This window comes from Thermothielavioides terrestris, chromosome 2 (genome assembly GCF_000226115.1).
Source record: "Thermothielavioides terrestris NRRL 8126 chromosome 2, complete sequence".
In the NCBI taxonomy this organism is placed as follows: domain Eukaryota; kingdom Fungi; phylum Ascomycota; class Sordariomycetes; order Sordariales; family Chaetomiaceae; genus Thermothielavioides; species Thermothielavioides terrestris.
Window position 1 is genome coordinate 4,279,662 of NC_016458.1, and position 24,002 is coordinate 4,303,663.

General features: G+C 57.3%; 7 protein-coding genes across 7 annotated transcripts; 4 read left to right on the forward strand and 3 right to left on the reverse strand.

The window, feature by feature from the left end:
- Positions 1-1,084: 1,084 nt before the first annotated feature.
- On the reverse strand, positions 1,085-1,822 carry THITE_111024 (uncharacterized protein; the record flags this gene model as incomplete). Its single annotated transcript, XM_003652293.1, has 2 exons — positions 1,085-1,234; positions 1,583-1,822. The coding sequence occupies 2 exons, from the start codon at positions 1,820-1,822 to the stop codon at positions 1,085-1,087; spliced, it is 390 nt and encodes a 129-aa protein (XP_003652341.1).
- A 589-nt stretch (positions 1,823-2,411) lies between these two features.
- Positions 2,412-3,270, reverse strand: THITE_67476 (uncharacterized protein). The gene is made up of 3 exons (XM_003652294.1): positions 3,161-3,270; positions 2,933-3,083; positions 2,412-2,836 (listed from the first exon to the last, which is right to left on the reverse strand). The coding sequence occupies exons 1-3, from the start codon at positions 3,196-3,198 to the stop codon at positions 2,762-2,764; spliced, it is 264 nt and encodes an 87-aa protein (XP_003652342.1). The 5' UTR covers positions 3,199-3,270; the 3' UTR covers positions 2,412-2,761.
- A 1,827-nt stretch (positions 3,271-5,097) lies between these two features.
- THITE_2113716 (uncharacterized protein) lies at positions 5,098-6,848 on the forward strand. Its single transcript, XM_003652295.1, has 3 exons — positions 5,098-5,648; positions 5,710-5,914; positions 5,979-6,848. The coding sequence occupies exons 1-3, from the start codon at positions 5,508-5,510 to the stop codon at positions 6,491-6,493; spliced, it is 861 nt and encodes a 286-aa protein (XP_003652343.1). The 5' UTR covers positions 5,098-5,507; the 3' UTR covers positions 6,494-6,848.
- Positions 6,849-7,459: 611 nt separating this feature from the next.
- Positions 7,460-8,571, reverse strand: THITE_2113720 (uncharacterized protein). Its single transcript, XM_003652296.1, has one exon. The coding sequence runs from the start codon at positions 8,231-8,233 to the stop codon at positions 7,976-7,978; it is 258 nt and encodes an 85-aa protein (XP_003652344.1). The 5' UTR covers positions 8,234-8,571; the 3' UTR covers positions 7,460-7,975.
- A 1,045-nt stretch (positions 8,572-9,616) lies between these two features.
- On the forward strand, positions 9,617-11,910 carry THITE_2048359 (uncharacterized protein; the record flags this gene model as incomplete). The annotated part of the gene is made up of 6 exons (XM_003652297.1): positions 9,617-9,920; positions 10,088-10,515; positions 10,621-11,386; positions 11,470-11,556; positions 11,629-11,668; positions 11,742-11,910. The coding sequence occupies 6 exons, from the start codon at positions 9,617-9,619 to the stop codon at positions 11,908-11,910; spliced, it is 1,794 nt and encodes a 597-aa protein (XP_003652345.1).
- A 4,541-nt stretch (positions 11,911-16,451) lies between these two features.
- THITE_111021 (uncharacterized protein) lies at positions 16,452-18,967 on the forward strand (the record flags this gene model as incomplete). The annotated part of the gene is made up of 7 exons (XM_003652298.1): positions 16,452-16,534; positions 16,572-16,611; positions 17,167-17,291; positions 17,379-17,487; positions 17,999-18,059; positions 18,199-18,215; positions 18,464-18,967. 7 exons carry the CDS (start codon positions 16,452-16,454, stop codon positions 18,965-18,967), a joined length of 939 nt encoding a protein of 312 aa, XP_003652346.1.
- A 1,843-nt stretch (positions 18,968-20,810) lies between these two features.
- THITE_2113722 (uncharacterized protein) lies at positions 20,811-23,122 on the forward strand. Its single transcript, XM_003652299.1, has 3 exons — positions 20,811-21,793; positions 21,859-22,185; positions 22,256-23,122. The coding sequence occupies exons 1-3, from the start codon at positions 21,379-21,381 to the stop codon at positions 22,882-22,884; spliced, it is 1,371 nt and encodes a 456-aa protein (XP_003652347.1). The 5' UTR covers positions 20,811-21,378; the 3' UTR covers positions 22,885-23,122.
- The last annotated feature ends 880 nt before the right edge of the window (positions 23,123-24,002 follow it).

Below are 24,002 nucleotides of genomic sequence, written 5' to 3' on the forward strand. Positions count from 1 at the left end.
ATGGCACGGGAAAACCTTAGGAATTATTGGGTTGCTTAGGAAGAACTTGGTTTTAAGGATGGATTCTAGGATTAGGCTCCGCTATTCGGGGCAGTTAGGGCCGGCGCATGGGCAGGCCCACGGTTTATTTGCTTTCAGGAGGGGCATTGTGGGACAAGCCAGGCCCCCTTTTTTTTCCCGACGATGTTTTTTGGTAGCAGTTTTGATGGGCCGTCGAAAGGGAGATACCAGATTCGTTGTTTTTGTCTTTGCTTCTTTTATCTGGTGCCAATGGGGCAGGGAAATAAATACACTTATTACTGCGCATCGCGTCTCCATTCCTCCCTCTTGTTTTCTTTGACTCCCGGTCTTGGTTCTGGTCTTCATGTTGTAATTGGCTTGTGTTCGGATTCGGCTTTGCTTGTAACTACCCAGCATCATGCATACATACCCCCCTTGCGAGTAGTTTGTGGTTATCGGTGAACCTTTCTTTGATGTAACTCCCAGCAGTTTTCCGTGTTTCTAATCCTCTGCTCGTGTAACTTACCTCGCCCCTCGTTTGGAGGACCATGGTTGGGAATGGAGAACATTGGAGGAACGGGACAGAGAGGAAGTGGGAAGTGCGGTGTTGGTTGTACACTAGATAGGGACTGAAGAGGAAAAGAAATTCATCGGGAGCAATCAGGTGGAACTTGGAGTGTGGTTATCCATTCCAAGGGCCTTCTTCTTGCTGCTTCATTCAAGGCCCTGATGGTTGCCCTGGCAAGGCGCCATCGCTGCCGTCGATTTTGAAGGCAATGCTCCATCAAGCGCAGCCTGATTCCTTTGCCACATGTCGTCCGGTTCCCCCATCTCGCGAACCGCCCGGGTGACAAAACGCTCATTGTCTGTTCCTCCATCATTCTCCGACCGGTTGGCTCAATCAATAGCCAGCCTCGCGAAGAGCTCACAGTGGCGGCGGCCACACTTGCTGCAGAGCGGGAACGTGTCATCCTCGTCATCAGCACCCCCGTCTCGCGCGCTACCATCAGTGCCACTCTCGCCGCTGTCGGAAACTATCTTCTGCCTCTTCGGCTGTGCCCACGCGGAACTTTGTCCTTCGTATCTAGAGGAAATTGGCATCCGTGCCTCGGCGTTTCTGCCTCTCGTCGGGGCCAGCGGGCTGGACCTCCGCGGTGCCCTCGCGGACGCCGTCCATGTTGCCGTCCTGAAGCCCAGGGGAGACGGAAGAATCTGAGTCGTGCTCAATTCCCAGCTGGAAACCGGCAGCGAGCCTCCCTGTGCTGCATGCACAGCCGCTGGGCAACCAAGTTGGCCGAGCGCAGGCTGACCAGCGTCCGCTTGGGCTGACCGATCCGCGCCATGGTCTCGGCGCATGACCGCCAGTTTTTGGGCGGCAGGCCAGCATGAGGGGCGTCACACCGCTCGCTGCCTTGACTGAGGCCGACCGTGGCAGAGATTTCACTCGATACGACACCAAGTCTGTCGCCATGTCACCTGGGAGGGCATAAACAGAGGCAAGGAGGACCAGGTCATCTTGATGTTGTCAGCCTGTGTACCCAAGTCTCCAAGTGTGGTCGGCGGTCTATGCATGCACGCGTACTCTGATTTCAAGCCATCTGGAAATGGCGCCGTTGAATCCGCCTAGTGCCTGAGCCAAGTGCTTCAGCTTAGCATCGTCACGGGCTGCCTTGGACTTCGCGAAGGTAAGATAGTGCCTGAATGGAGTGTCACTGAGGAACCACTCCACGCTCTCGATCCGGCCCGCTAGGGCACCGAGTAAGAGAGGTGGCGTCGGGGTGCCGCTTGGTTTGCTAACGACAGCGCGCAGTTGCCCAGGCATTCCTACGTTGTCCGGTCAACCCACGCCAGATAAGGCGCACGATGTACCCGGAATCGGAACATAGCTGTTCTTTCCGTAAACTGTAAAGCTCTGATCATATCGAGGCTTCACCTGCAGTTGCAGACCTGTGTGCTTCGCCAAGTGCTCTAACAGCAGCCCTGCACCTGTACGCTTGATGATTCCCCAAGCAGCTCCACACGGCCCAACTCGACGGCAAGAGTGAATGTGTAGTCCGGGAAGGAGTAGAAGCCTGACACCTCATTGTCCGTTGGGATATCTGCTCCACGCTCCAACAGCTCGAAGACAGTCTCCGGCCGAGGAGAGTTCAAAGCGAGAATCAAAGGCTGTTTCACCATCTGATTGTAAACGCTGCTTGTTGTCCTCCAATGTGCGCAACTGATTCTCCATGGCTGCGGCTTGTTTCGCAGGGAACGAGGTCGGAGCTTGAAGTTACGCCGTTTTCTAATACTGGCCGGGATACTGACCACCCCAGTCTGCTTTCTGCATGAGTCTGGTAATGAAGGCAGTAAGGTGAGAATCAACCAAAACTGGAACGATGCGCCGGACGACCGCCGCGAGGACCAAAGGTGCCAGCCAGGCCATCAGAGATTCGCTAAGACAAGGAGTGCGTCAGGACCGTTCCCCCCTGGTACTCGATCCGGTCGAGCGCATCAGCATAGCAGGCCCCTGACTTCTCTTTGGCGCAAGCATAGGCGCGCTCCAAGGCCCAGGAGGTCCATCAAGCGGTGACCCGAGAAAGAGAAGCGATGGAACAACAACTCTCTTGCCTCACTTAACCCGCCCGCCAAAAAACGCCATGTTGAACCATATGTGTTACACAGTAGGACTGCATCCCGCAAGCCGAAAAGTCAGAGCGAAGTCTCTAAGCAGAACCCTCAAACGCCGTATTCAGGAAGAGCAAACCGAGCCATGTCAAGTCTATAGTGCGATGGCGCCTCTCCGGTTCTCGCGTAGATGAAGCAGACCCTGCAATCCACAGAAAATGAGGAAGCCCTGGGAGTCGGCATAGTTAGCCATGCTCAGTCCACATACTGGGCATCACCACCACCAGCTCGGGGCGATGGGAAGCGGAAGTGGGAGGACACTTACAGCGTAGATGATGACGGCGGTGAAGACGGTGGCCGCAACTTCCGGCCCGTTTTCGGGATCCTCATCGCCGCCAACGAGCTCAGGATGGTTGTTCTTGAAGAGGAAGCCGAGGACGGACAGAATGATGATGGCAAATATCGAGATGACGACGCTGTTGCGGAGGGGTTAGCCGCCTCCATTTCGGGCGCGCCTCAACCGAACCAGCCGAGGCCCGCAGCAGCAACTTACCAAGACCAGGCTTGCATCGCGCCCACGATCGGCTTCATCTTGGCGACGGAGGACTGCCTTCCTCAGAAAACAAGCGCAGAGACTTTTACGAAAATAGGCGTCAACTCGTCGGCGGCGTCACGCATTCGCGAAGCATGACATTCTGGTTGGTTGCTTGTCGCCTCGGATCCAATCCGACCTGCGACAAGTCAGCTGCGGGACCCACTACGGATTAGTTAATCTTTCTGCCTAGAACTCAAGGCACAAATCCCTGTCGCACGTCCATTGTGGGACACCTCTTGACGCCTGGTCTGGGACCTTCACAGCCATCGCCGGGTACCTTGCGACCGCCAATGCCAACACCAAGCACATTGGAAGTTACACCAAGCGCCGTAAGGTTAGTAAGCGGAGGCTTCTGGCGCTTGTTTTCGTCTTAGTTTCCCCACTCCGTCCTCTTCTTACTAAGTACCTCTGTACGGAATACCGATTTTTCGAACCTCGATTCGTAAGGCGAACGTTCACGAGGGTCTATTTTTGTCGCGGAAAGCCGGGATCAGTCCGGATGGTGAGCAGCCGGCCGGACCGAGCTCTAAGCCTCCGCTTTCCCCATCAGCGCGGCAAGCAAGCGCGGTCGCTTGGCTGATGGAATGCATATTCAAAGTTCCCAGCCGTGGAGTATCCAGAATAGTGTTTCAACGCCCGCAGAATAGTCGTACCTCACTGGTGACCGAGGCTTTGGATCAACGAAACGCCAAGCTCAGGTGGGCTGGGGATCGACCTGAAACAAGCTTCTGCGCACGCCCGTAGCCAAACGTCCCTGCCTTGCATGGGGACAAGGGGACATGGGTCCCCCAACATGCAGGAGCTCGGACCACATCCATTTCAGTGATTGAGTGAAGGCTGGAGAGTTCGCAGTTAAACGGCTTTGTTGTTGAATCAGAGCGGTGAGTGGGCGCGAGTTCGCGACAGCTTGGTGGGGTCTGTATGTCTCTGGTGACGGTCTGCGGTTGTGACACGACATGGCCTTCCTGCATGTTGGCAAGAAATGCCCAGTCTTTGGCAGGAGATTCGCCCCCATCATTGCCAATTGCATCCAACGGCACCGAACTTGTTGGTCCTGATTGGGAAGGAGTCGCAGCAGATCCTCGCCATCATCAAGCGTAGCCCTCCGTCCCTTTGTGTACGGAGGACACTGGCCGGGGGTTCCAATGTCTGTCACTGATGTAGCCAAAAAGGAAGAATTCATCCGACCCAATGTCGGAATCCGTTCAACATTAACCGCCCGAAGGCATGTAACTCTCTTCCCCCAGCTGAATTGACGTCTCTGAGAGCAGCATCGGGCCCACCCAATGCAGGACTTTGTACAAGATGGAGGGTCTTGTTTTGGCGCCACCACCAAAATGCTTTGGTGCTGGATCCTAGCGTTGTGGGCTGTGAGACTGGTTGGGTTGGAGCGGGTAGGTAGGCAGCTAACCGCTGCGGGCGAGCGGTTTGCTCGGCCAACGGCAGCCCATGGTCGGTTGGTTAGCGTAACGATTCCGGACGGAGTACACGACAGCGTGCTAAATCCGTGTGGGCTGTGCCGCTCCGGCTCCGTCACTGTGGGATTTGTCCATGTTGAAATCCTTCCCTGCCAACCGCCCCCAACTCAGAGGCTGCAAGAACGCGTTCCAGTACCGCAGACCGCTTGAGGAACAACAGCTCTTGCAGCAAAGCAGGCATCGTGGTTTCTATGAGCCGCCTACGGCCCAAGAACCTTCGGGTACCTCATTATGTGTGTGTAGTGTACTTTGTGCGCGAGATGGCCACGATCGGCGGTTTAGATGACAGCTCCAAAGCGAGTGGTGGTTGCGGTGGCACAACCCCTGCGCGGGTGTGCCAGGGAAGTTGCACAACTGCCTTTGTCCACACCAAGTTTGTCCCATCCCATCTGTCTTGACTGCAGCACTGCAGACGCATGGATGGAGAAGTACACTAATTTCCGGCAATTTAATCGGGGCCAAGCGCGGCCGCTGCAAGGCACGGCCGTGGCGGTGCCGTCACCCACAAAGCCCCCAAACACGTTGCTCTATCCCTGGCACTGCCCTTTGTTGACTGGGTCTGCCGTGCCGTCAGCGCCTTCCCGACCCTTGCCATCTGATCTGGCTAGGGCCCTGTCGCTGACCGGATTTGTATAAATCTCGCCTGCCTTGGCATCCCAGAGCTCTTGTTGAAGCCAGCAAAGGTTTCTGCTCTGTGGTACAAGCCTGATTCTTGTTCTGCCGCTCAAGTCATCAGCTTCCCGCTTGATCGATCAACGCCAGAACGAAACCGGGAAGCGCCAACTGCACATCACCTCTCTCCAAACTCGCCCATATTCTCCGCAACCATGCGCGTCTCGGACAGCCTGTCACTGCTGCTGGCGGCGGCCGGTAGCCAAGTCTCTGCGCAATCATTTGTGACCACTACGTCCACCGGCGCCACAAGCGCCACCAGCGCGACCCCGAGCAGTACAGGGTCGGTCACAGGCGTACGTGGTATCCGTCGGCCTCCCCATCTAGCCGAGCCACCATGCTGACTGTCGGCAATAGGAACTCGGCGACGCCACCGTGGTGACCAACAACCCGCCAGGCGTCGTGTACAAGGCGACATTCCCCGAGTCGGCCTTCTTCGCGCCGGCCTTCCCTAACGGCGGCAACATCAAGGGCGAGATCACGGCTGTCGCAAACTCGAACGGCACGGGCGTGGTCTTCTCGGTGAAGCTCAGCAACCTGCCCAAGATCGGGGCCTCGCTGCGTAAGTGACAGCAACCGGCGTGATGTCCTATCTGGTTGATATCGCGACTGACCGCGGCTCAAAGCCTACCACATCCACGTGGACCCCGTGCCGGCGGACGGCAACTGCACCGCCACACTGGCACACCTCGACCCCTTCATCCGCGGCGAGACGCCGCCGTGCGACAAGAATGCGCCAGCCACGTGCCAAGTCGGCGACCTGAGCGGCAAGCACGGCGCGATCCCTACGGACCAAGACACGTGGGAGACGTCGTACGTGGACCTGTACGCGTCGACGCTCGAGGGCATCGGCGCCTTCTTCGGCAACCGCAGCATCGTGGTCCACTACCCTAACAAGACGCGCATCACGTGCGCCAGCTTCGTCAAGGTCGGGGGCAGCGCGAGCCTGCCCGTGACCACGTCTGCGCCCACGTCCACGCCCACGGCCAGCCCCACGCAGGGCGGTAATTCGACCGCGCCGACGACCACGCGGGGTGCCGCGCCCAGCATATCGAGCAGCGTAGCTGCCGCTGTGTCGGGCTTGCGCACGGGTGTTGCCGGGGCGCTGGTATTTGGTGCCGCGGTGGTCTTCATGCTCTAAGCGGGGGAGTCTTCGTCGCGGCGGTGTCGTTGGCGGACTTTAGAGTGGTGGATACTTCCAGCCTGCTTGTAGTGTATCATGCCGGAGTAGAGGCAGAAGGATCAGCGGGTCAATAACTAATCGAGTGCAGCTAGTTAATATTCAGCTGGGTTCTAACGAGGAGCAAAGGGTGGGACGGAAGGGGATCGTGTGTAGCCATAGCCGAATAGCAACACATTGACTGGCCGCTGGGCGCATGAACTGCTGAATGGATGATGACAAAATGTGGAATCGTCCTAAAGTGGCCTATGTGGGCGAGCGTACAGATATCGGCTGTTGCCCAACCGTCATGCCATTGATCTCAATCTTCAAGAAAATATTCCGTACACTCAGTGACCTTACTTACTGTGTAGCCCAGCGTCGAGGCTGGGACGACCAGCGTTCCACAGTTCTTGGCGTGGATCCGCGGCGGTGGGGCAGCTTGTCCTGCCGACCTTCTCAAGGTAACTTCGCGCGCCTGTGTTCCGCTCTTGGCTTCGGGACGAACTCCTAGCGCCGATCTTGAGAGTGGGGATAGGTCTGTGCTTCTATTTCCTTCAGCCCCTTCCCTGCCTGAACTCAACCTCCCGCTCATCGTTCACATTCCCCTTTCCCCTTTCCCCTTCCCCCGCACACAGTCCGCCGTCGGTCGTGGTGAATGAGAGCCCTCGTCAACAGGGAAAACGTGATGAAGTCTCAAATGCCCCAACGTTAGCGCTATCACCCGAGGTCCATGCCGGAATTCGACCCAGCAGCGCACGCCGCCAACACTCGCTTCAGGCACCAGGTACTCGGGCCGTACCGAGGTTGCTGAGCGGTGCACAGCCAACATCGTCAGGCTGCCGGTGAGTGAGCGACCAACAAGTGCTGGAGAGCCCCCCCCACCCCCCCCCCCCCCCCGGTCCCCGCCCCCTCTCCCCCGCTGTCCGGGACGCGCCGCGCGGATCAGTTGATTCAAACCTCAGCCTTGCGGGAATGAACTGCACTACCACTCCACGTATGCTTACTTGTATGCATGTAATCCGTACACTAGTACATCTAACGGATAGACAGCGTGCAATCGAGACAGGGCCGGTCCCCCACACAGGACTCAGCACTTAGCTAACACAGTACGAAAGAGGGAAGTGCAGTATTGTTTCAATTCAAGTTGACCTAGTGTGGTTCAGATGGCACACCGACTCTTTCCGAGTTGACTAGGCATGTTTGCTGTGGGTCTTGAACTTGAGCGGCCAATTCTGGCCAGGTGCGTGTCCAGGACAGGTCAGGGTAAGAGGAGCTGGAAGGAATTTGTGCGTTTTGTCTTCTCTGCTACCTCCCTTCGTCCTGCTTTCGGCCGTCAGACTTCACCTTTCAAGTTCGTGCCAAGGTCAGCATTCGCCGGTGATCGGCTGGCTGCCCCCCCTTTTCCCCCCCTTCTCCAATGCTCTCCACTTTTCCTTGGTGATCATATGTCCTGCAGGTTGTCTATCCGATCCAGGCATCCCGGCGTCGATCTAGTCCGCGGAGAGGGTGGCTCATGCATGGGAAAGCCACCGTGTTGGCAAATAGGCCCCTCTCCAGGAGACTTACCTCATGCACCTTGCGGACATCGTGGACCTTACGGGCCTCAAGGACCTCGTCGGTGGTCAGACCGGTGTCCATTAGGGCAGTTACCCGGTTTGAGCAGTCCGGGGACCGTCTCCTTGCGTCCGACGAACTGCTGCGGCCTTCCGCATCTTGCATCCCATCTCACGCTCAGCCACCAACAGCAGCCTAATGTCACCCACCCTCGTCCAGAAAGGGAAGTGAGCGGACTCCACAACAAATCATCTTCGTCCTACTCCTATCCAAAGCGGCGACATCGCCGTCCTCGGGGAGCTGTCGGGGGTCAGCCATCCATCCCAAAGCGGATGCCTCAAGACCAACGGCAAGCCCTTCGCTGTGGGAATCCTCCAGACCCCGCTCCCGATTCTGCGCGCGTCTTGCCCCGGGTGAACATCCAGCTGCGGGTGCCGTCCCAGTAGGGCTGCCGGCATCCGCCAAGCGACCAGTGTACGGAACCGTCCTTTCCTCAGCACTGACGCCGTGATAGCCGATAGTCCGATCTGCCTTGGCTCGCTAAATCATCACATCCCGACCCGACCAATTCCCTTGCCTATCCTCCGTTGATTGCTAGTGTCTCAGCTCAGCAGTGGCCGCCCCTCGGTTGACGTTTTTGTTTTGAGACCCCACGAAACTCCCTCCGACTTGGCCCGCGGCCGTGAATCGAGATCCGGCGGCTGCCCCGGCTGTCTTCTCCAGGATTGGATGGGCAACGAGAGGAAACGGGAGGGAGCGGGACGAAGCGAGGTGGCGAGCCGAAGCTTTCCGTTGCGGTGACTCGGCTGGATTTCCTCCTCCGCCTTGCTTGTACAAGCCTGTTCACCCGCGTGGAGCGTACCCGAGGAATGAGATGTGCCGCGGTGCCGGCTCACTCTCTTCCACTCTGCGGCGCCACCGGCTTAGACATCTCAACAATATCTTGCCCGTGCCTCCTGCAGCCGTATGTCGGCCGGGGACGAGCTCTGCATGAGGGCCAAGGATTGGAAGATGTGAACGGTATCCGAGCAACTGTTCGCCGTTCAGGAGGCTCCAGATGTGCCTCGCAGCTGCCAGCCCGCATGATCTGTGTACCGCTTTCCGCTGGGGGAGCTGTCAGCTGACGCAGGTGTGCAGCCCGTCCGGTGTGCTGGGCGCGCTCTGCAATGCAAGGTGGATGATGTTTGCTCAACCCCCGGCTTTCCCGCCCTGCGGGAACGGCGCCTCCTGTCTGCGACTGGCTGGCGTTGATGTTGTTGTCGTCTTCCAAGGCACACCGCTTCTACTCTCCTCCGGACGATGTTCTCGGCCCATCGATCTAGAGCCTCCTCATCTCAGTCACACTATTGCTGGCCACGTAACCGACACTAGGCAACTCAGGTCTCTCTGGCTGGAAGCCCACTCACCTCACCTCGGGAAAGCCGTGTGCCACTTGCCTTGCTGAGCTAGTTACAGCACAAAGAAGTAGCTTATAAATATGGCGGTTGCTTCCCTCGGACTCAGACACCTGTTTCATTCCATTCTTGCCCTCAGAGTTGTACATTCGCCATGGGCCGATCCAGCGTCCTGGTTCGCCTGTCCGGGCGAAAGCAGGGAGATCAGTCTTCCACCTCCAACGGTAATGGCGTGAGACGAGAGGCGCCGCAGAACTCATGGCGAGGCAGGTCCCTTGCTTCCCTCAGTCGCAAGCTCCCGCCAGGTCTCAAGCCCAAGTCCCCCTCTGCGGCCTTTGATCCGGTTGTTGTGCAGCCTGTGGTCAATGACGACGACGACAGCGAGGAAGAAGCTCAAGGTTACTACCCGAGACCCGTTGAGGTCATCCGCCAGGAGGAATACCCCCACATGAACCAGGGTGAGAGAAAGCAAACCGCCAGCGCGCTTCAGTCTCCTAATTATTTCAACCTCCACTACTCCTCCCCCCAACACTTCCCCCCCCCCTCCCTCCCCTCCTCAACGCCCCCCTCCGGGTAGCAAACCCCCTCTTCAAACACCAAAAACCAAGACTCACCTTGAACGCAGGAGTGTACCTCGACCACGGCGGCACGACCATCTACGCGCGCGCGACGATCGAGCGCACGACGGCCAAGCTGCTGGCGAACCTGTACGGCAACCCGCACTCGGCCAACCGGCCGGCGGCGCTGTCGGGCGACGTGGTGGACTGCGCGCGGGCGCGCGCGCTGCGCTTCCTCGGCGCCGACCCGCGCCACTTCGACCTCGTCTTCGCCGCCAACGCCACCGCCGCCATCAAGCTGGTCGCCGACGCCTTCCGCGACCTGGCCGCCCGCTCATCGCGCGCCCCCGCCTCCCGCGCCTCGTTCTGGTACGGCTACCACCGCGACGCGCACACCAGCCTCGTCGGCGTGCGCGAGCTCGCCGGCGGCGACCACCACGTCTTTGCCGATGACGAGGAGGTCGAGGCGTGGTTGGATGGTGGAGATGGAGGAGATGTACGGGATGGCGGCGGGCATGGGAATGGGCATTGGCATGGGCGTGGGTGTGGGTGCGGGCATGGCACGGCGGGTGAGCAGCGGGGGCGAGGTGGAGGGGTGCAGAGGCTGTCGAGTCTGGGGCTGTTCGCGTACCCCGGCCAGTCGAATCTCACGGGCCGGCGGCTGCCGCTGGAGTGGGCGGGCAGGCTGCGGCGCGCGGCGAGGGCGCGGAGGGACCTGCGCGACACGTACAGCTTGCTGGACGCGGCGGCGCTGGCCATGACCAGTCCGATGGCGGAGGTGTTTGCGGATCCCGAGGCGGCGCCGGATTTTGTGTGCGTCTCGTTCTACAAGATCTTCGGGTTCCCGGACCTGGGCGGGCTGGTGGTGCGCCGGGACTCGGGCCACATCCTCGCGCTGAGGAAGTACTTCGGCGGCGGGACCGTGTCCATGGTGAGCACCATCAGCGGGGCGTGGCATCTGTCCAAGGCGCTGGAGCGGACGGCAGGGGCCCGTGATGGGGAGGCATCCGTCGGTGGCGCGCTCCACGAGGGCCTCGAAGATGGGACTCTGCCGTTCCACAGCATCTTGGCGCTTGGGGAGGCCATCGACGTGCATGCTGAGCTGTTCGGGTCGATGCAGAGCGTCTCGGCGCACACCACCGCGCTGGCGAGGAGGATGTATCGGAGGATGAAGAGGCTGAGGCACTACAATGGGCAGCCGCTGTGTGAGGTTTATGGGGAAGGGGCCGGGGGCGCGGCGTATGGCGATGCCAGACGGCAAGGGGCCACGATTGCGTTTAACGTGTTCAGGGCGGATGGGGGCTACGAGTCCTACGCTACGGTGGAAAAACTGGCGAATGAAAGTGGGATTTACGTGCGATCAGGAGGTGGGTTCCCCTCTGTTTTCCTCGGGCGCGTTGGAAGATGGAGGATTTGGTGTCTGGCCGGTCGGCTAACTGAGGATATTTAGGGATCTGTTGCCCCGGGGGCGTATACGCTGCACTGCAGTATGAGCCGTGGCAGTTGGATCGGGCAAGGTCCGCCGGACATCACTGTGGTATGTTTTGCCTTGGGGGCGCTTCCCGTCGCCCTACGTTAGTCACGGTTGCGCCTGACACTCGTCTCACAGGTCCCAACGGGCTGAGCCTCATCAATGAGTTGCCTACTGGGTAAGCCCACCAACTCCCTTCATGTTCTGCCCCGAGTTGTGGTTCTGCCCTCTGCTAAGTGCTTCCTACGCAGAGTCGTACGAGTCAGCCTTGGCGCCATGAGCACCATTCAGGATGTCGACAAGTTCTTGGCCTTCTTACACGACACATTCACTACGCGGGAGGACAGCGCCTATGGTAACAGCAACGGCGGCGGCTCTGCAGCTTCGGTCAAGTCTGAACCTGGCGAGGGCTATGGCTAAGTCACATGCGTGTTTGATATACGACCTGTTTGCTGCTGGGCGAGAGCCGTTATGCAGGTGGAATGTCCATTCACTGAACGGCAGGCTGGCTTGGTTTCTCCACGTCATGTTCTAGTCCAACTGAACTCACTTTCGTCCGATCGTGGCGGAGGATCAGTCCGTATGTACACGGTAGCCTTCTGAGAGCGGCTTCGTTGTTGGGCTGCTTGCTTTTCGAATGTTGACTAGGCAGTGAGGCTGGAGTCCGTCATGCCGCAAGAGGCACTCTCAATCGCTTGAAGAAACGATTAATTCCGATGTGTGTGAAGATCCATAGGCGACATTGTTCTTTGTTTCCCAACTCTAGCTCGGGCGACGCCGAAGACTTGAATGTGTATTACCCCTACATCGTTGCCTTGGACCCAGTTGATCACAACTACAACCACGCCAACAGCACTCGCCAGAAAACATGACTGATGCAACGTTCACAGCCTTGTTTAAGCATGTATGTATATGTACTAGCCGCTCAATTCCACGAAGGTCTTCCGCTTGCCTTTTTTTTTTTTTTTTTTTTTTTTTTTTTTTTTGAACAGTAGCCTGTGCAAAGCTAACCCTACATAATTGCGTGTTGTAAAATCAGTTCGATCCTCTCTGTTCTAGTCGGCGGCTGGAGCCTTTGGAGAAGTGAGAGCTGCACTGAGCTGTAGGACGTGGAAGGTCCTGAAGGTAGGGTCGGCAATTCAATCCAGGCCGTGTTCCACCATTCCTAACCTCGGACTCGGCAACTAAAAGAGAACAGAAAACAACATTACCTTAGGAGGAAATTTCACATGTCTAAGGAAGTTGCCGAGCCTCCCCTGCATTAGCCTCCGATGAGGCTTAAACCAGGCTCCGTGACTGGTGGTGCTTGGGGCGCCACAGCAGCCAGCATCTTTACTTTGCAGTAGCTGGAGGCAACCATCACAGGTTCGGCACAAATTTCCCGTGTACGTCGTACATAAGCTACGCTACCGAGCATCCGAAGAGAACAGGATGTCTACTAATTATCCCGCGCCGCCGACAGAGACATAGAGAGATACGTAGTTGCGGAGATCTGAGACGGATGGGCAGAAACCGGGAGAGGGGTTGTTTGGACGGTAATCCGTATGTACATACGTACCTAAGGGTAGGAAGTCATGCCGTTCAAGCGCCCAAATTCCTCGGGTGGAATGCGACATCGGCTGTCGACAAGGTTCGGGAATGCCCGCGTAAGGAAACGGCCCGGATGGGCGTCGGGCAGCCTATGTCGACGGAACTTTCTCTCATATGCCTGATGTTCAGCCGCGTTTTTACTTTTGGGTGAGAAGGGGGGGGGGGGGGGGGGAGGGGGGCCGGGGGAAGTTCGGTTCGGGCTGACCACTGACTGGTCTTCGTTTGGGGGGGAGGGGTTCCGGCGCAAAGCTCGGCGAGCCTCAACTGATGAAAGCCTTTCTTTCTCGGAAGCGTCCAGGAGCTGTACTGTGCAGCTCCGGGGCGCCCACCGGTGAACGCAGCCGGGCCGTTTCTGCTTGCCTACTCCCCGGAGTGAAGCCGGCGGATGCAAACGAAGTGAGAACGATTGGGTACAGTCGGTGCGACTTCGGCCCACAGTCTCGCCTGCAAGCGCGGACATCGAAGAGCGTTCCATCCACCGACCCGAGAGCTGCGATGGCGAGACGCGATGTAACAGCCGACGCCAGCGGGAATTCCGTCCAGAGGCTCTTCGCTTCATCGCAAATCCCGCAGCACTGCCGCACCCCCGGCCGGGTTTTCGATGCCTCACACCAGAGCGTGTTGTGAACATACTGTGGAGGAAGGCCGTATACACCACGCCCAGGGCTCTCGTCCCCGGCAGAGCCATGAGTTGCCATCTGGCGGGCACGCAGTTTTATCACCGACCGGCGGCGACTTTGCCCGACGCGAAGAGCCGCAGCAAGGATTCGGAAAAGGGAATCATTCCACGAACTGGACGGAGTGTCGTAAAAGTCCACTGCTGGCTCGGCCGTTACGGCGTGGTCCGGTCAACGGCAGTGATGGCGTCGGGGAGTTCGGGTCAACCCAACGAAGCTGCTTATCATCTCACCCAACCCACACCCCCAACCCCCCCCTGGTCAAATTCTCGACAAAATCATACCACAGCATGCTTGCGTAACTTGACCTATTTTCAACGGTCTTCGTCAATCTGCACATGGAGCTGGCTGAGCCTCAGAGGTGCCTGTCGAAACGGGCCGACGACCGATTTTGCCAGAATGCTGTATCCGGACGAAAAACTTGGGGCAGGCCTGGATACGACAGACAGACACATTAGAGTGTATTAGCGTGCCATTCTGGCTAAACGAAGATCAAACCAGCGGAGACAAGTTGGGTCGCTGTCGTGTCGGCCCGCCGATAGTTAGGCGTTGTGGCCCTGTCGCGTTTTTTTGCCTGACGACGATGTGCTTGTGTCCATATGTCCAGCCTCCGTAGCTGTATCGACGTCGGGAACCGCCAACCAAGTAGATGCTGATGCTGTGGCAGACACCAATGGAACGTGATTGCATGCAGCACCAACAAGCAGCACCAACAAGCGTCGCCGTGTCGAGGTCAGATTCCGGGTACTACGCTGGTTACGAGAACATAGCGTGTAACATCGGCCGAAAACCCGAGCCCGGATTCGCTGCTGCCGAGAAAAAGGGATGAAAGAGGAAGAGGAAGTTGCCAGGCTGGTCCCAGAGCGAGGCAACCGTGGTAGTGACGGATATCATACCTGGTAATTACGGCGTGCCCATGCCCTGCCTGCTCGAAATGTTCGGAAGTCATCCGGTCGTCCGGAGAAATCCGCAAGCGGCTGTTCCCTACCTCCGCCTTGGGGCTGGATTGCGAACTTTCACCCCTTAACTACTGGACGCGAGCCGGTGAGATACGACTGTATGTGATGCGACCGTACCCAAGCCCTTGTTGGAGGTTCTTGTTGGAGGTTTTGGCTACGGTCCAAGAGGGGATGTTAGAACAACTGGGAGAGCATATCAGTATTGTGGGGATACAGTATGCTTACGGAGGTACTTGTTAGTTACACGTTGCCTGCAGGCAGACGCCAAGGCTGTGTTTGTTGGATGCATTTACCGCACTAAGCGCCAGAGCCCTTCCTTCCAACGGTGAAAAGCATGACGTGCAGAAAGGATTCGCCCGTGCAGCACACGGTAACACTAGTGTACTGTACCTGTGTCCAACCACCTTACACAGCAGGCGAGGGTATCAACGCAGCCCGGCCAGAGTGGGGGCGCCCCAGTTGATCAAGCCAGGTTTCAGAAATGCGCATATTGTGTACAGATCGGCTTTTTTGGAAGTCGAAGTCCATCAGGGCCTCATCAAGCACTCAAAAGAGCCTGCCTACGCTAGGACGGGGAGAGAACGTTGGGCGCTCTGATCAGAACACTCACCCAGCGCATATCCAGGTCACAAATCTCCAATGTATCCGAGACCAGATTGCGATTCGGTGACCAATCGGAACAAATCAAAAACCGTGCCGATAGATGCGTGGGCGTGAAAGGTCGGAAGCGACCGCCCACAAACCCGGGCTTGGCGACGCTCTGCTCCAAAGTACCCACATCGATAGGTTACCTAGACGTGGGTTGTCATCGCTTTGATGCTCTGTCGTTCTCGGAATGGCGGTGAAGTTTGCCGCTGACTATACTACACACTACTGTTAAGGTTATTGCTTCCGGATTCTCAGAGTCACCTAGCCCACTCCCTGGACTCTTCCACTTCACTCCAATGGCTCGAATGTCCATGCCGTCGCTTACACCACGTAATGACGATGTATCGCCAAGATTGGCAATGAAATATACCTCTAAGTACTCGGTGGCTTCCGAGCGACATACTATTGACGGTCAGACTGTGTAAGACGGGTAATTAACATTACCTTGGACGGAACTCCGTACATGGGTAACTGAGCGCACCGCTTGCAGAGACCGGCCCTAAGTTCCGGGCTCGTGTGGGGCATTTCGGATACCTCGACCGACCGACTTGCAAACGTCCCGTCCTTTGCCTTGCAATGGAACGCGCCAACGACTGATACTCGGGACCACCGATAGTTGCCAGATCTGTTTCCTTCAATGGTCCCTATCCACCTGGCCATTCCATGCTTTGACACGCTGTGGCGCCATCCCGTTTGATCGCCCGGACCTCCACGCTGATGCGCTTGCTCGGAGCGAGAATGGACGGAGACTCCGAGTGGACGGGGACCCCGTCGATGCAGTTCGGCCCCCAAGGGAGATCAAGCTTGGATCTTTGCAGCCCTGCCCGTGATGCGTCGGCGCATTGGTCCCATCCAGTTCGTCCCATGTCAGATTTCCTCCCAAAATATTCCTTCTAGAACGCGCCATCGAACATCCGCTCCCTGACAGAGGGAGATCCCGAGCAATGCTAGTGCAGACACTGCCTTCCGCGTTCACGCCGTGCCGGGTCACTGTTTCGTGTTCACGTGCCCAGTCGACGGCCCCAGCATCAGACTCGGGAGCACTCTGTTTACATCGTAGTCCCTCGACGTTTGCTCGACGTGCAGCATGCGCGCTTCTGACTTGCTTGCCTGGCAACTTTGCAGGGTAGCACTCCCACGGTGCCTTACTTCGCAGCTCGGTATTGGCATGTAATGCACGCCGTGTTGTTGCTGACAATTGCCACAGAGACACAATCATAGGGATGTACGAGTACCTCTCTTACACAGTGCGTACTTGAAGTACAGTCCCCCTCAGGCACTGCTCTTGCGAGTCCTGGGTTGCGGAAAACGGGCCAGAAGTCCGCATCCTCAACAATGACGTTGCATGTTCTCCCGGAGAAGGGGAGCTCCTGTCTGTGGCATGCAGCACGACATCCCTTATCTCCTGCGTAGCCGGCAATTTACCAGCTTGCTGGCTATGCTGAGAGAACATTGTGCACTTACTGTCTTCTCAGCAGCGCCCTGCATATCCCAAATAGCCAATATGGAATCTGTATGGAAATGCGTCGTCCTGCAGCCTGGAGGAGCGGATGAATAAAATGAAGGGGTCAACAGCTGGAGCGGTTGCCTGGGAGCGAGCCAATGCCGTAACTTCATTCCTGTCCGATGTGACTGCGATCAACTTTTCGTGTTGAACCTCAAGGCGGCGCAACCACTCAACGGCCCAAGCCCGAGCCCCATGCAAGGTACCCGGCACTAACAGTCGGAGAAAACCTGGTTTTGGCTGGGCTGACAGGGAACGCCTTGCTGCTGGCAACGTCGCTGCATACCGGTGCATTCAGCTTTACCACAGTTGGTGCACCAAGTGCACTCCAAGCGAACCTCCGACGGCATTCATCCGCTTCATGCCGCACTTGGACGTCGATCCTGTTCTGGAAGCCTTCGGCGATGCCTCAAGGCTAGTGCCGTTCCATCCTTTTTTCTTTTCCCTCCCTTCGCTACCTAACAACAAACCCTAACTACCTTACACTAAGGGCGCACCTTACCACAATAGGATGCTGGCCCGGGCAAGGAAGCTCAGGGTTCCAGGTTGGTCTGAGCAAGGCAAGCCCAAGCCTTCCGACACCTTTCGGCTGACGGACCAGAACAACAAGGAACAGCGAGTAAGTGAGCGTCAGAGGTACAGTGTAATCTCACGACTGTGACGTGTGATACATTCCATTTGGGCAAGTACCCTCCATTATTCTGTGTCACACAGCAGATAAGGTACCTCAGGTAGGTAAGTTAACCAAGGTAGGTGAGTTGGTTGGAGGAACGCAGAGCTTGGCCCGGGAAGGAAAGCATCTCAGAGGAGGCTTACACTCGAGCTCGTGTACAGATTGTACTGTACACAGGAGCGTTAATCTGATGAGAGATCCAAGCAATACTTCCGTGTGGCTGACGTTACAAGGTTCCGGGGTTTGTTTTGTTAGCTCGGTACGGCCAAGCCACTAGTTGAACCAGGGGGTTGCTACACTTTTCAGGGGCTATTTAGCCGCACAGAGCAGTGTTTTATTGTACTGCCCTCAGCCTTTCTACACATCTGCAACCACCTGGAGTACAGGCGTATTGGACTTGCCGAGCCGTGAACCCAGTGAACTTGACGATCTGGGTAAAAGTGAATCTTCCGTATAGATAAAAGTCTTGGATCTTGATCCTCTCGTCGCGCGGAAGGTCTTTGGATTTGGCTCTCTTGGTAGGTGTTGCATCAGCAATTTGCAAGACCACTTGGAACTACGGGTGTGGCCTATGCACCAGAGGATGGAGGTCACTTCGCCATAGAAACTGCGAGAAAAGTGACTTGTTGGGAGAGACTTACGTAAGTGGCTCCTTAGCTGCGTCCAGGACCCTGGTCAGTCACGAAAAATAACAATTCAAACCCCGGAACCTTGTAGTTAACGTTACGGATAACGTTACCAACCCCTGGCAATCGCGACGCCTCGCCAGACCCTTGCAGGGGAATTTTTCTGCCAGGGCAGCGGAACGCCGCGCGCAGCGACAAGCACACACCCCTTATTACACAGTACACTAACTGCTTGGTGTCGACGGAGGTACGGAACGGACAAAGAATCCAACCTCGCCCGACAACAATATTTACAGTGGAGAACTGCTTGCGCCGACATTGCTCCTATGTATCGCGAGGAGGTCTTCTCCGAATTGATGAGCGCCGTTGCAAGGCTACAATTGGCAAACGGCTTCAGCTCAGGTATTGATGCTGCCCCTTTTGTGGTGTTCAACGCTGCTGCGCAGCGGCCTCATTCACGAAGCGGTTGCAGCGAGCGTGGACCCTGGGGAGACATTCCAGGCTTCTTGATCGCCCGCCTTCTGTGCCCACTCCTCAGATTCCAAGATCAGATCTCGTTCATGGGGTCGTTCCCGGCCGGATACCACCCTTTGGCGCAGGAACCGCCGGGGCGTCAAACCCTGGACAAGGATGCTACTGTGGTACGCTCCCCTTCTCAACGACGGGAGTTTTTGGACTCGCCGCAACAAAGAAAGAAGCCGCGTCAGAAGGCGCCGAATGAACAACATAAAGTCGCCAACGTCCAGATCTCCCGCCGCAACCATACGCGAACTGCCCACCCAATACCGCGCCTGAGATGAAATGCTGCGTAGTTCCTGGATACCCGATTGCCGCCGAGATCAACCCGTAGCCGGGGGGTGGGGGGTGTGATTCAGAAACGGAAGAATGGAGAACGGGGGTGCAGTCCATCCGAAGAGCCAAATGCTGGCAAATGCTGGAAACGGCGTTTCAGCCTTTGGCAATGATCAAAGGATGAATTAGCCCCAGGGCCCCTGAACTGGTCGCAGCACTATTTTTCCATGTTAGCCTCGGGGGACCTGGCCACGCACGGCATGGAAGACGTGATGCGAAGCTCCATGGATGAGCTTGACGTTCGAGCATCATAATTCCGGTTTGGTTTATTTTCCTGCTTTTTTTCCCCCCTCTTTGCTAAGTCCCGCCGATATCCTGAAGACCACGATCCCGGTCAATTTGCCTGTGTCTGGGTGGCTCGGCTGCACCGTACCTTCCATGTCCGGCTGCGCTCATTGTGTCTCCGCCTGTTGCTCCTGCCTGCGGAATAAAGAGACCTCGAAGGAAAGCGCACTGGCAGCCTTTAATATCTGCCATTCCCTTAATTGACATGACGCCCATTGTCACTGCCCGGTCTTGCCACCCCTCGCCTTCTCGAGCCGTAAGGCCGCCAATATAAACGCTCGCCCCTCTTCCACATTATCATCTTCGCCTGGCCCCCTTCCCCCCTACACCGGACAACATTGCCCAGCCGCCATCACAACCACTATCAGCACAGCGCAACCGCTGCGTGCGACCGGCGTTGGGGGACCGTGTCTCACAACCAGGCCGTGTTGCTTTCGTCGTGTCGCCGCCCGAATCGACCGCATCCAATCTTGAACCGTTGGGCAGCCCCAGCCATCGATCGGGCTCCGTGGGAAACAGCACCCCTCAGCCAGTCAAGGGGAAAAGGCCGGAAAAAAGAACGCCGAAAAAAATAGAAGACCAGCCATTTTTCAGAAAAAGCAAGACCGGAGACCAGCTTCCTTGGCTTTTGATAGCCTCTGCTCCGAACGCATCAACCAAGTCCCTGTCCTCACCCCTCGCATCTCCAATCTTCCCGGTCCGCTCCAAGTGTGTGGACAAGTCTGTCGCTTCCGGAACATCGAGCTTGAGGCCACGGAGTTAATTGTGGTCGACCGTGCCGTCGCCGCGCCGTTCGTTACTAACGACTGACATCGCATCCAACGATTCACCCTGTCTCCGCGGGTGTGAACGCTGAGGTTCTGACAGCTGAATGGCCAAGCCCTCTCTTTGCTTACCCGCACCTCGGCACTACAAGTGAACCCCCTGGATCTCACCATCAAGGCTGCATCCCACTCGCCCTGCGCGCCTGGACGAAGCTGCCTGACGCAACCAACCACCGTTTAGTGGGCTGGTTGGTCAGATAGAAAAGTGAGGCTCACCTGCGCCGCTCCTAGGCGTACCTCTCCTGTTGTCAAGCCAGCACTAGGACGGCCACAATCGTCCACTTAAAGACAAACGAGATCACCTCAGCTTGGTCTGAGATATCTCGTCCTGCACACGCACCGCCTTGCAGTCCTTCCCGGAGACTCTCGCGCCAGACGGTCCCGACCTCCAAGCCTCCACCGACACCTCGAGCGAAATTCGACGCCAAAGCGCCCCAAAGGTTGCACAGGAGCTTCCAAAAACAGTAGCCTGTGGGAAACCCCTGCTTTGGCCACCCGCGATCAGTTTCCAAAAATTGGGGTGCAAGCCGTGTCTTCAACGCGGCTACCAAGCTCCCTCTCGCCCTTTCGTTTCATTCCAGCCAAGGCTCGGTTCGACTCGTTCTTGCGCTGCAGAACTCCCGCCACCAAGACATCCCCTTGCACCAAAAACCCTCCGGAACCCATTGGCAAGGCATTTTGCTCATGCTTCCTCGGACGCCGGACACAAACTCACAGTCAAAGACACGCGTCATCCGCTCTCTTGGGATATAGGTGTTAGGGCGAACACGCAAGTGTCCTCGGTCGCATACCCCGCGGCCTTCTCCTGCCGGTTGGGGCCCTTGCGGCGAGCCGCAGTTGCTGCTTCCCAGTTGAAACGGGCCAGGCAACGGCAGGTTCAGTCGTCAGTCATCATTGTTGGATCTGCCTAGCCCCAGTGCCGCAGACCGCGAGCTCATCATCTCGATTGGCCGAACCGCTTCTTGTTACCTGTCCACCGGCGCGTCTATCTCTGTCGCAACAACCGCGTTGGTGTCGTATCTGAACCACAGACGCTTCAGCTCGGCTCACCTCGAACTACGACCTCCGACTTTTTCGCGTTCAGTTTGTCCCATAAGCTCTCCGAGACAGGCTGTGGAAGTAGCTTGGCGTCGCCGCTCTGCAGCCGCGGTAGATCTTCCGGCATCCAAGCGCCTGTACCCGCTGCACGGCATTAGGGTCATCTCGGTGCCTTGCTGACGCTGTTGGACGAATCTTCACCACCCCGTTACATGGCAGCTGTCGCTCCGTCGACCTTGAAATCGACTTTGAACCCTTGGGACCCCGGTATCCACCCTGCACTGCCGTCAAACGAGCCCATGACAGACATTATGTCGTACCAATACCCGCCGCCGCCTCCGAACGGCGCCGACATGGACATGTCGTCATCCGGCTACTTGCCCGGCTATTCCGTGCCACCGCATGCGCCTTTGGGAATGGACCCAGACACGGGCATTCCGTCTAGGGAGCGTTCGGACTCGCTGAAGTTGACAAGGTCGATATCGACGCCGGTCGTCGGCCAGTCGCAGTCCCAAGGTCAGGCATCGCAGCCCTCCACGCCGCAGCAATCGATTGCGCCCGGTCAGGATCCATCTGGAGAGAAGAGGAGGAACAAATTAGGCTATCACCGGACCTCTGTTGCATGCGGTAAGTTTCCTCTTGGGAAACGAACCTTGGGCGCGGCCCTTGATACTGACTCTTGGGGGTTGAAGGCCATTGTCGTCGCCGCAAGATTAGGTGTGTCCCGTCGCAAAACGACGTTCAGGGGCGTTGCATCAACTGCATACGGCTCAAAAAGGAATGTAGCTTTTACCCCGTCGACCAGCAGCCGCCAGTAGACACGAGACAGAAAACGAGTTCGCGGTCATCCGTCGGCCCCAAGGTCGGCTCTGCATCCTCGTCGCCAGCCATGCAACCGGGGATTCTGACCGACGTTCAAGGGCAGCAGCCCTATCCTCAACTGGCCATGTCGCCCGTCCAGAACATGGCACCACCGATGAAGCCTTCAGGAAGTGAGAGCTATCCCCCCGATCCCAAGCGTAAGTCTCCCGTTCCTTGCGAAGGCCGGGTCTTCGTCGTCCACGTCGAGAGAAGCTGAGAAGTTCCAAGTGCCGTCAAGCGCGTCAAGCACCCGCACGTACGAATACGGGCAGCATGGAATGACCAACTGGATGTCGTCAGATGCGAGTCCCAGCTCCTCAAAGCCAAGCGACATAAACGCGACCTGGCGGTCATACCCTGGTGATTCTCCCATCACGCCCGCCTTTTCCCCTTATACACCGCATGCGCCGCCGCCCTCAGCCACCTGGTCGGCATCAGTTGCCAGCGAACCGTCGAGAGACGACCTTGCTTGGTCGTCGTATCCGGCGCCCCCTCCCCGGTCCCTGTCTTTCGGTGCGGAGAGCATGTCGAGCCACCAGCAGTATCCGCCAATATCGCAAATCAGCGGCAATTCCAGTCGTGCGTATGATCGAAAATCCAGTTCCGTGTCAGCAGACATGTATCCGCCTCCCATTACCACAACAATTCCCGGAATCGAGACAGTTCCCGGCACGACACTGGATCAGAATGTTTCTTTGTCGGCAGGGGCGGTTCCTCCCTCCAGCTATGCCCCGTGGCAGCAATCGTACTCGTACTCGAAGCCAGGCGACGGCTATGGTGGATGGTACGGAGAGGCGGGGGATCAGCACTCGTCCGGACATGGACATTCCGGCTCCAACTTGTATTATGGCCGGTAGTTGTGGGAAGGGCCTGTCCGTTGACGCTCGGAATTTGAGATCCCGTTTTCGATGGTGCAGTTTCCCAGCTCCGCAGGGATCTCGAGCCACCTCTTATTGGCGCAGGTCCCGTGTGCTTGTGGGAGTCGATCTCTCGCTGCATTGTCGTGTCGGACTCCTGAAGGGTTTGAGGCTTCCCAATTTGTTGAGGCATGCGCGACGCAGAAGTGCCAATTCGGAAGACGAGCCTGAGCGCAACGTTGCCTAAAGTCCGAATCGGGAGATTTGCGACAAAGGGCGTGGCACGCGACACATCGGTTCTTGGCTGCATGTCGCCCAAAACAACTGTGACTCGAAGGGGGGGTAGGGGGGAGGCGGGCAGCAAGGAGGGCATTGTCGGGAGATGCGCAGGAGCGACGGAGCGAAGTCTCGGGTTCTTGTGGAGTTGAGCGGAAAATCAGCGGGACTTCCAACTCCTTTGACAACCGACCCCTGTTATGCTGCTCGGCATTTGGGAACGAACAGGAAGGAAGCTGCCACCACAGCACAGCCCAGGCAGGTGCTCTGAGGCTGATATACTTTTGCTGATTCTCCGTCCGCTTATTTTCTTGCGTTTCTCCTTTCTCATTAGTATTTCTTGCTGTTTTCTTTCCTTTTTCCCACGTTGCACTGCGGCTGCGCGGGATGTTGGGAAGCCGGATCATCATCGGGACGGTTGCATGAGGCGGCTCAAGGAGGCTTACACGGCTATAGACGGACGGAAGGCGGGACGGCACGGCACGGCACGGGAGAACGACGGGATCATTCCGCCCCGGCAAACGGGCGGAGTTCGGGACTCCATCCGGACTAGCGGGTCAGCCAACCCCACGCGGGCGGCAAGCCGCATCGGCGGAACTCTCCAAGTGGGGATGGTGCCCAGCGCCGCCCAACCATCACACAAGAGTAGTGACCTGCGGAACACAGTTCATGAAGGGAATGATGAATGGACTTGAGTGGAATACAAGGTGAATTTGGCGACTATATGGGCGGGCACGGGCTGAATGTACAACGGATACATGGCTTTTTTTTTTTTTTTTTTTTTTTTTTTTTTTTTTTTTTTTTTTTTTTTTTTTTTTTTCCTCCCTGGGACGACGTATCTC

Coding starts and splice junctions, on each gene's coding strand:
- THITE_67476 (XM_003652294.1), bottom strand. CDS start 3,198: ATGAAGCCGATCGTGGGCGCGATGCAAGCCTGGTCTTG. Junction 3,084..3,160: donor GCGATGCAAGCCTGGTCTTG/GTAAGTTGCTGC, acceptor CCTCCGCAACAG/CGTCGTCATCTCGATATTTG. Junction 2,837..2,932: donor CCGCCGTCATCATCTACGCT/GTAAGTGTCCTC, acceptor GCCGACTCCCAG/GGCTTCCTCATTTTCTGTGG.
- THITE_2113716 (XM_003652295.1), top strand. CDS start 5,508: ATGCGCGTCTCGGACAGCCTGTCACTGCTGCTGGCGGCGGCCGGTAGC. Junction 5,649..5,709: donor GTACAGGGTCGGTCACAGGC/GTACGTGGTATC, acceptor TGTCGGCAATAG/GAACTCGGCGACGCCACCGT. Junction 5,915..5,978: donor CAAGATCGGGGCCTCGCTGC/GTAAGTGACAGC, acceptor CGCGGCTCAAAG/CCTACCACATCCACGTGGAC.
- THITE_2113720 (XM_003652296.1), bottom strand. CDS start 8,233: ATGCAAGATGCGGAAGGCCGCAGCAGTTCGTCGGACGCAAGGAGACGG.
- THITE_2113722 (XM_003652299.1), top strand. CDS start 21,379: ATGGCAGCTGTCGCTCCGTCGACCTTGAAATCGACTTTGAACCCTTGG. Junction 21,794..21,858: donor CCGGACCTCTGTTGCATGCG/GTAAGTTTCCTC, acceptor TGGGGGTTGAAG/GCCATTGTCGTCGCCGCAAG. Junction 22,186..22,255: donor CTATCCCCCCGATCCCAAGC/GTAAGTCTCCCG, acceptor AGAAGTTCCAAG/TGCCGTCAAGCGCGTCAAGC.